This window comes from Tachysurus vachellii, chromosome 21, assembly GCF_030014155.1.
Source record: "Tachysurus vachellii isolate PV-2020 chromosome 21, HZAU_Pvac_v1, whole genome shotgun sequence".
Classification (NCBI taxonomy): domain Eukaryota; kingdom Metazoa; phylum Chordata; class Actinopteri; order Siluriformes; family Bagridae; genus Tachysurus; species Tachysurus vachellii.
In genome coordinates this window covers 13,327,604-13,337,603 of record NC_083480.1, presented here as the reverse complement: position 1 = coordinate 13,337,603, position 10,000 = coordinate 13,327,604, and the positions used below count along the sequence as shown (strand labels likewise).

At 42.6% G+C, this 10,000-nt stretch overlaps 1 protein-coding gene across 3 annotated transcripts in view; it reads left to right on the top strand.

The window, feature by feature from the left end:
• Window positions 1-10,000, top strand: part of LOC132863811 (serine/threonine-protein phosphatase 6 regulatory ankyrin repeat subunit A-like) — a 34,256-nt gene that overhangs the window by 15,499 nt on the left and 8,757 nt on the right. For all 3 annotated transcript variants that reach the window (XM_060896808.1, XM_060896807.1, XM_060896805.1), the window contains 11 exons: window positions 1,984-2,062; window positions 2,437-2,507; window positions 3,327-3,527; window positions 4,341-4,428; window positions 4,724-4,866; window positions 5,284-5,496; window positions 7,755-7,833; window positions 7,933-8,047; window positions 8,780-8,862; window positions 8,997-9,060; window positions 9,190-9,258. In XM_060896808.1, the coding sequence (XP_060752791.1) occupies window positions 1,984-2,062; window positions 2,437-2,507; window positions 3,327-3,527; window positions 4,341-4,428; window positions 4,724-4,866; window positions 5,284-5,496; window positions 7,755-7,833; window positions 7,933-8,047; window positions 8,780-8,862; window positions 8,997-9,060; window positions 9,190-9,258 (1,205 nt within the window). The remainder of the gene's footprint in view (window positions 1-1,983; window positions 2,063-2,436; window positions 2,508-3,326; window positions 3,528-4,340; window positions 4,429-4,723; window positions 4,867-5,283; window positions 5,497-7,754; window positions 7,834-7,932; window positions 8,048-8,779; window positions 8,863-8,996; window positions 9,061-9,189; window positions 9,259-10,000) is intronic.

Below are 10,000 nucleotides of genomic sequence, written 5' to 3'. Positions count from 1 at the left end.
AGCAACGTAACGTTAAAATTAATGCACGTGTCAGTCACGTCAGGTTTGTTAATATTTTAGTCTAGAAAACGCTACAACGACGCATCGCATTTTCATTCATTTTATTCTTTGTTGTTTTCAGCGACGCTTGTTTTCAGTTTCACGAAGCAGCGTTTACCCAAACCCGCTCTCAGCTCTGAGCTCACCGAAAGCTATAAAAAATATAGGAAGCAAATGCTGGATCTCAAACTCATATCACTTCTCTCCTCGAACCCTTTTAAACACACTACACTAACGCTAGCAGGTTGATGTATTGATGCATTTCCAGGCGACACGCTGAGACTTCAATCAGGCACCGATATGAATTTTGTCTTAATTTTGTGACCATTGCTATACAGTAGGTTGGGTAGTAAATTACCAAATCAGTGCCAGGTTAATTAGCATTAGAAAAGAGGCTTTTTACCTCATGCTTACTTGCAGTGCTGTGGAGTTATAGGAACTCGTACTGGTCCACTAAGTGCCCGGCCTTTCACCCATCGATTGCCTATAATCAGAGTGTGCTGTGTCTACATCAGTGCCTCTGACCCTCTCTCTCCTCACAGCCAGGTCTCAAAGTTGTCTTGCTATATTCTGGATAACGAGCTGCTGGATTAGCCTGAGAGCTGTCCACACATACACACACACACACACACACACACACACACACACAGTCTTGGCGCTTGTGAGTGAGCACGTCTCCAGGCAGCTCTGTGCTCAGTGTAGAGAGGATGCAGTTTTTAAGAACAGATCCTTTACTGTCAGACGTCCTGGCAGGTCTCACGACTTTCTGAGTTTGCGTTTGTGTGTGAGAAAAAGACCGAGTGCTTAACAAGGAGAGAGGGATTAGCTTATCAAAACAAATCAGAAGCAGTCTCGCAGATTAGCGTTTCATCCCGGTTGTGTAATATTCCTGATCAAGTGGCGTGTTTCTGCGAACGTCTCGTCACGTGGGATAACTCGTGTCGTAAGGAAACTAATCATTTACTAATAAATCACAATCCACACACCTACACAAATCCACACAGCCTCCAGCTCCTACACACTGTTCCAGGAGAGCTGCGCTTCGAATTGATCTGTGGAGCTTGTGGGTTTATTGGAGCTCTCAATCACACGACAGTCTGCATTCTCCTACACACCAATCCGACTCCAGTTTCGTCTCACCGCACATTTGTCCAACACCGTTCCAACGAAGCCAGGATGGTTTCGAATAGAAAGGAGGACACGTTATAGGAATACTTCATTGTCGTCTGTAGCTTACGTGCAGTTACTACGGACAAGAATTTATCCCGTTTCCCATTGACTCAGTGCAGATTGATGATGATGTCTGGAGATTCTTGGATATTGACCATGAGACAGAAGGTGAAAAATCCCATGCTCTTTTTGCTCAGGTTACTATGTTAACTGCGCTACAGCACTACAGACGTTCGGACATTAGACTCGACCCAGATGAGAACAGATTACAGAGTGAGTCTGATTCCTGCCGCAAGTCATATCGGGGAGATTATCCTTGCTACGTCACCTCTGGCTTTATCATTTCAAAAATGAGTTTATTTTTATTTCAAAATTTCTATCCATATTTCTGTAAATCTGCACCAGTGACGGTGTAAACTGTTAAATTCTCTGTATAAATAAAATTCATTTTATTCTAACGCCTAATAAGTATTTTCTTTGTATTATAATTATATTTCTTATTATTAATGATTGTGGTCCAATCTGATGAGGACATATTTTAGTTCATTATACAATGTCAGTTTGTCAAAATAGGAAAAACAAATAACAAGCCGTTAGCTGCTTGTAATTAAAGTGGTGTTGTTGACGACTACGATTTCTTTGCACCCGAATCGTTTAACCCGCTTGTGGCTGAAGCGACGTGACGTCATCGTCTGGGATCTGTTACAAGCTTGAAGTTGTGAGTTAGACGTATGAGGTGGTTAAAGTATTGTCGTGTTTATAATCTATTTTTAGGATAATGAGAAGAGGACTCCCCTCCACGCTGCAGCCTACTTGGGTGACGCTGAGATCATCGAGCTTCTCATTCTGTCAGGTATAAATTGGTCTTCCATATGCTTCGGCTTTCCCTTCCTGGAAACTCGTCGTTTCTCAGGAGAGATACAGAACCTATCCACATTTCACACACACACACACACACACACACACATATATAAACCCACTACTCCCATTCATACACACCACACACACACACACACACAGTTGGAGGGGGAGGACACTGAGATTGATGAATACCAGCAGGTGCAACTGTGCTATTTTAATTTCCACACATGTGGCCTCAAAGGATCGTGGGAGTGAGTTTCTAAACAGGTTTCAGGAATTTGGTTATGTAATGGTTTCTCTATTGCTGTTATTAGTGAATGATGCTATGTTAAGTTCATGATGATCCGTCTGTGTCTCTCCATACAGGAGCAAGAGTAAATGCCAAAGATAATAAGTGGCTGACTCCTCTTCATCGTGCTGTTGCCTCCTGCAGTGAGGTATCACAATACACTACATAAGTACACTCACAAGAGCAAAATAACTGTACACACCATTATTCTCACTGTGTGTGTGTTTGTGTGTGTGTGTGTGTTTGTGTTTGTGTGTGTGTGTGTGTGTTTCTGTGTGTGTGTGTGTTTCTGTGTGTGTGTTTCTGTGTGTGTGTGTGTTTCTCTGTGTGTGTTTCTCTGTCTGTGTGTGTTTCTCTGTCTGTGTGTGTTTTTCTGTGTGTGTGTGTTTCTCTGTGTGTGTGTGTTTCTGTGTGTGTGTGTGTTTCTGTGTGTGTGTGTGTTTCTGTGTGTGTGTGTGTTTCTGTGTGTGTGTGTGTGTGTGTTTCTGTGTGTGTGTGTGTTTCTGTGTGTGTGTGTGTTTCTGTGTGTGTGTGTGTTTCTGTGTTTCTGTGTGTGTGTTTCTGTGTGTGTGTTTCTGTGTGTGTGTTTCTGTGTGTGTGTTTCTGTGTGTGTGTTTCTGTGTGTGTGTGTGTTTCTGTGTGTGTGTGTTTCTCTGTGTGTGTATGTTTCTCTGTGTGTGTGTGTTTCTCTGTGTGTGTGTGTTTCTCTGTGTGTGTGTGTTTCTCTGTGTGTGTGTGTTTCTCTGTGTGTGTGTGTTTCTCTGTGTGTGTGTGTTTCTCTGTGTGTGTGTGTTTCTCTGTGTGTGTGTTTCTGTGTGTGTGTGTGTGTGTTTATTTCTGTGTGTGTTTCTTTGTGTGTGTGTGTGTGTGTTTATTTCTGTGTGTGTGTTTGTGTGTCTGTGTCTGTGTGTGTTTATTTCTGTGTGTGTGTGTTTATTTCTGTGTGTGTGTGTGTGTGTGTGTGTAGGAGGCAGTTCAGGTGCTGCTGAAACACTCGGCTGATGTGAATGCTCGGGATAAGAACTGGCAGACTCCACTGCACGTGGCGGCATCTAACAAAGCAGTGCGCTGTGCCGAGGCTCTTGTTCCCCTGCTCAGCAACGTGAACGTGTCAGACCGCGCAGGACGCACCCCTCTGCATCACGCTGCCTTCAGCGGACATCTCGAGGTCCCACTCCCACATTTCATTATGCACATTTACATTTACACAATTTGGCCGACGCCCTTTCATCCTTACGTTTTACCTTATTTTATACAACTGAGCAATTAAGGGTTAGGGGCTTTGTTCAGAGGCCCTGGGACTGAAACTCACATACTTCAGATCAGTACTTCAACACCTTAACCACTAAGCTAATAGATCCAAATATATTTCCAATACTTTTATACTATACTAAGATATACACCAGTGTGTAGTGTACAATACTACAGCATCATACTATAATATTTGTTTTTGCAATGAACTACACAACAGTCATTTCTATCCCATACCATTACACAATACTTTACTGAACGATAAAGTACTATACTGTAATTGATATATATTTATAGTACAACTTTAATACAGTGTAGTATAAAATAATATACTGTATAATACAGAATCATATATAGTAGTACAGTAAATCCTTGTCACTACTTTACTGAACATGTCTTTAAATTAGCATATTAGAATATATAGTATACGGTGTACTATAGTGTCATATTGGCAATGATATGATAAATATTATTATAATATTATATAATAAAATGGAAAAAAAAGACAAATCAGACAGAAGTGGCGTTTCTTAATGCTTTTTTAAATCGAGTGAAACGACTCTCACTCTGTTCACGTCTGAACATTTCGGTCATTAGTTCAGCTTGAGCTTATTTAACGATACGTTCGGCTTAAATCCTTCCAGTTTTCACCCACAGCACTTTATTACCGTATTATACGTTTAAAGTAAATGGCAGTAACATTGGAAACGGGTGGATTGCACTGTTGTAGATGGTGAAGCTTCTGCTGTCCAGAGGAGCCAATATCAATGCGTTTGATAAGAAGGACAGGAGAGCTATCCACTGGGCTGCATATATGGGTAAGTCACAGTAGGAATCAGTATATCTGCATTATATCAGCTCTGCTTCATTACTCAGCACTGTGTGTTGGCCTAGTTTCCAGCACACTGAGCCACTGCAGGCTAATGAGTATTCAGAGCTCTGATGATCTGTGTCAGCCTGTGGCTGTTCTGTAGAAAAGACTGATGCATTACATTGTTCTCTTGCCTTTTTTTTTTTTTTTTTTTTAATTTGCGTTTTGTCTTCTTTCTTCCTCTTTTGTTCCTTTGTTCACTCTTTGTCATCGTGTTTCTTCCCTCCCCCTCTCGCTCTTAGGTCATATGGAGGTGGTGCGCTTGTTGGTGTCTCACGGTGCCGAGGTGGTGTGTAAGGATAAGAAGGGCTATACGCCGCTCCACGCTGCAGCTTCTAGTGGAATGATCGGCGTGGTGAAATACCTACTGGATCTGGGCATCGAGGTACGTTTATCCCTCCATCGCATAGCCCCACTCCATCTCTCATAGCACATCTCTTCATTGTAATGTTCAGCCAGGAACTTGCTCTTTACAGACTTATAACTGATTATATATGCCAAATAAGGTATTCTGTATTTGAATAGAAGAACTACATGGTGTAAAGGGAAATTGGGGGTGTTTAATTTGCATACTAAGCGTATTCATAGATTTGCTTTTTTTTTTTTAAATGCTTTGAACATGAAAGGTTTTTAACCAGTTGATTTTAATGGATTAATCCAGGTATCTCTAAGAGCATAAGAACATTGTTTTTGTCCAAATATAATAAGTAGCAATATAATCAGAACAGCTACTGATCACAGTCGAGTCCTTATAATCGTCCCTACTCTGTCCTGCTCGTCTCTTTGTCTCACTTTTTCCCAGATCAACGAACCGAACGCGTACGGAAACACTCCTCTGCATGTGGCGTGCTACAACGGTCAGGACGTGGTAGTGAACGAGTTAATCGAATCCGGTGCTAACGTCAACCAGGTGAACGAGAAGGGCTTCGCACCGCTGCACTTTACCGCTGCCTCTCGGCAGGGAGCGCTTTGCCTGGAACTGCTAGTGGGAAACGGAGCAGATGTCAACATCAAGGTGAGGCAGCAGCAGATAAAGTGTTTTCTTTGTGTAAAAACATTAATCCTGTACATTACTACAACACACACATCATTATAACATGGTCAATAAAATCATATTTATTTATACTGTAATTATTTATCATGGGAAAACACAGTATTGTGACCAGACACTGATTTCACACCAATTTTTCATTCTCCTCTTATAACAGTCTCATTGTGTTTTATTCTTTTTATACCACAGCAATTGAGCATACTGGTTAGTTTGTTGTTACTTTAAATGTTGTGGAATGGCAATGAATCAAGTTATTTTATAGATTATGACTTATTTTATAACAGCTATAAACAACGTCTTACCTAATAATAAAAAGACCAAAAAACTATAAGGGAATAAACCTTCTGTCCTGATGAATATCCTGTGTGGGGGAAAATTGAGAGTACTTCCATAAAAAAAACTTCACCATCTCACAGTTACACATATTTCTTTACTCGGGTTATGTGGAAGTCCCTATGGAAGTTGTTTTAATAGTAACGTTACTGGTTTAGGGAGAGCGAATTAACATAAACCTTGGAGCTGAACTCCTGTCAGAGCCGCTGTTAGAGAAAACGAGGCACCTTCTGACCAGTATGCAGTTTAGTGAGAAATGAAATTAGGGCTGTGTGTTTATTCACTTCAGTAGATGCTGAGAAAAAGGCATATGTTTTTTTTTTTTTTGGTTTGTTTGTTTGTGTGTTTTTGTTATTTTTAACTTTAGCAAATGAGGTTAAGGAAATTTTTAGTTGACTATGGAAAAAAAAGAAAAAAGAATTAATCAGGCATGAGCGTAGGCCAGCTGGCTCTGAAGTCTTGTTTGATAGCACGTTTTATTCCACTGATATGCAAATAGCTCTGTCTGGGCACCTGTTTTCAGTGTTGATTTTGAGCTGTGAATGTGTGTATTGACTGGGAGAGTCTCAGAAACAGACTCTGACCCACATAAAGAGACTCCTGGAGTAACAGAAGGTGGGGGGAGCTGCAGGGCATAAGGTTTGTGTGTGTGCGTGTGTGTGCGTACATATGTGTGCGCGCGAGAGAGTATGTGTGAGAGCGCGTGTGTGTGTGTGTGAGAGCGCGTGTGTGTGTGAGAGCGCGTGTGTGTGTGAGAGCGCGTGTGTGTGTGTGTGAGAGCGCGTGTGTGTGTGTGAGAGCGCGCGTGTGTGTGTGAGAGCGCGCGTGTGTGTGTGAGAGAGCGTGCGTGTGTGTGTGAGAGAGCGCGCGTGTGTGTGTGAGAGAGCGCGCGTGTGTGTGTGAGAGAGCGCGTGTGTGTGTGAGAGAGCGCGTGTGTGTGTGTGTGTGAGAGCGCGTGTGTGTGTGAGAGCGCGTGTGTGTGAGAGGGCGTGTGTGTGTGAGAGGGCGTGTGTGTGTGAGAGCGCGCGTGTGTGTGTGTGTGTGTGAGAGAGAGCGCGTGTGTGTGTGTGAGAGCGCGCGTGTGTGTGTGAGAGCGCGCGTGTGTGTGTGAGAGCGCGCGTGTGTGTGTGTGTGAGAGCGCGCGTGTGTGTGTGTGTGTGTGAGAGAGAGCGCGCGTGTGTGTGAGAGCGCGCGTGTGTGTGAGAGCGCGCGTGTGTGTGAGAGCGCGCGCGTGTGTGTGAGAGAGCGCGAGTGTGTGTGCGCGCGTGAGTGGTTCCTGAGGACCTGCCATGCAACTACTCTCCATATGGTTCACGACTTTGTATTTGAAAAGGCCAAGAACAGAAGTTTATATCCATATTAAACCTGATTTTTGCTACTATTTTTTCTGTAATTGATTATCTTTGTCAGAATAAATGTATTTATTCAGTTTTACTATCACTTTATCCTGGTCATTGTGGCTGTGGATCTGTAGTCTACCATGGGATCCTCTATCTTCCATCCTCATTGGGTTTTCTCACACCTCCCAAAATCACGTCACTGGGTGAACGGACTACTACTAAATTGTCCCTAAACAGGCTCAAAACATCACACTCCACTGCAACCCAGACCAGGACAGAGCGCTTAATGAAGATGAATCAAAGAATCATTTAATGAATCGGTTTACTCCTCTCAAATCCTGTGCTCTAAAAGTGTTATGTGATGATATACAAGGTACGTTTTGTGAAGAAGCGATTTAAAACCCCTTGGATAACAAGGTCACTAGTGTTTAAACTGTGATTAGCAGAAGCTACCCGCTGTAGCATACAGAGTCTTGCTGAAATAAAACAGTTTAGTGAAAATCAGTGAAACCATTTCTCTCATTTTGTTTTTTTTCCATTTCTTAACAGAGTAAAGATGGGAAGACGCCCCTCCACATGGCCGCCATTCACGGCAGGTTCTCCAGATCTCAGGCTGTCATTCAGAATGGTGAGTCTTGCTACGTTCTTTTTTTCCTTTTCTTTCTCTTTATTAGGTCTTGTTCACTGAGGGTCAGCAGGTGAACTGTGCTGGATTATGTTTTAACAGGAGCTGAGATTGACTCTGAGGATAAGAATGGAAACTCCCCTCTGCACATAGCAGCTCGATACGGCCACGAGCTCCTCATCAACACCCTCATGAGCAACGGTGCCGACGTAGCCAAGTGAGTGTGACCGATAGTGAACCCCGAAACGACGTCGAATCTGATTCGGCTCGGCAGGGTTTTGCTTCTCCTGAAGGACTATCAGGGACAGAGCGGCATTTAAAATGAACAAGCAGGGGCAAGTTTTATGTTAATACCCTGACCAAGGGGAATGGAGGAGAAGGAGCAAACTGGCACAAACAAACAGGAACACAACAGTATCTCAGTCACTCTTTACATCAGTGGTGAACAGAAAAGCATTCTATCATTACTACTGCTATTACTACTACTACTATAGCTTCTTCTTCTTCTTCTTCTTCTACCAAGTCTTCCTCAGCCTTTACTGCTACTTTTCCTTGTACTAATACTGCTGCATCTACTACCCTTTCTTCTTCCTGTACATCATCTTCTTTTTTAACTTGTTTTCTGTCTATATATAAAAAAAAAAAAGATCACAGAACACTTTGGTTCACTTCGTCACTATTTTATCTCCTTGTCCTCCTCCTCCTCTTCCTTCCTCTTCTTCTTCCTTCTATACTTCTTCTTCTTCTTCTTTTTCCACTTCTATCTATCTGTCTATCTATCTGTTTCTTCTTTTTTTTGTTTTGCTTGCTTGCTATAATTTATTCAATTAATCTGGATGAATGAATCTTTCATCAGAGCTTCTGTTATATAAAACTCAACACCTTCTGACCAAATGACGCTGTGTTAAATGTTCTCAGGAAGAAATCCTTTGTCTCTTCTTCCGTATAGGCGGGGAGTCCATGGCATGTTTCCTCTTCACCTTGCTGCACTAAGTGGCTTCTCTGACTGTTGTCGGAAACTTCTCTCCTCTGGTGAGTCAAACCTGCCCAGTGCACAGGACATTTAGATAATGTGAGCTTGTGTATATCATTCAGGCCTTATAACTTTTTTTTTATAAAGTTTGTATTTCCAGCTCGTTTTTGTATATTGTTGTGTCGTGTTCCAGGTTTTGACATCGATGCCCCGGATGACTTTGGCAGAACGTGTTTACATGCGGCTGCAGCAGGAGGGTGAGTCCCAGCCAGGCTGTACTCTGATTGGATCATGAGCTGCTCACTGAAGCCTTTGTGTCTCTTCAGCTCTCAAATTAATTCAAACTGGTGGAAATGTTAATCAGCATGTCTCTCTGACTCATGCAGAAACCTCGACTGTTTAAATCTTCTGCTCAACGCTGGAGCTGACTTCAACCGGAAGGACAGATTCGGAAGGTGAGTTTCGGGTTGATGCGTGTTCGCTAGCAGCACCACTTATCCCTCAGTTCTGGCAACATTGTATAAAAGCTGTTATTTCTATGTATTTCATTAATGTGTGTGTGTGTGTGTGTCTGTGTGTGTGTGTCTGTGTGTGTATGTCTGTGTGTGTGTATGTCTGTGTGTGTGTATGTCTGTGTGTGTGTATGTCTGTGTGTGTGTATGTCTGTGTGTGTGTATGTCTGTGTGTGTGTGTGTATGTCTGTGTGTGTGTGTGTATGTCTGTGTGTGTGTGTGTATGTCTGTGTGTGTGTGTATGTGTGTGTGTGTGTGTATGTCTGTGTGTGTGTGTATGTCTGTGTGTGTGTGTATGTCTGTGTGTGTGTGTATGTCTGTGTGTGTGTGTATGTCTGTGTGTGTGTCTGTGTGTGTGTGTCTGTGTGTGTGTGTCTGTGTGTGTATGTCTGTGTGTGTGTGTATGTCTGTGTGTGTATGTCTGTGTGTGTGTGTATGTCTGTGTGTGTGTGTGTGTGTATGTCTGTGTGTGTGTGTATGTCTGTGTGTGTGTGTGTGTATGTCTGTCTGTCTCTGTGTGTCTTTGTGTGTATGTCTGTCTTTGTGTGTATGTCTGTCTTTGTGTGTGTGTATGTCTGTGTGTGTCTGTCTCTGTCTGTCTCTGTGTGTGTCCATTTCTGTGTGTGTGTCTCTGTGTCTATGTCTATCTCTGTATCTATGTCTATCTCTGTGTCTATGTCTATCT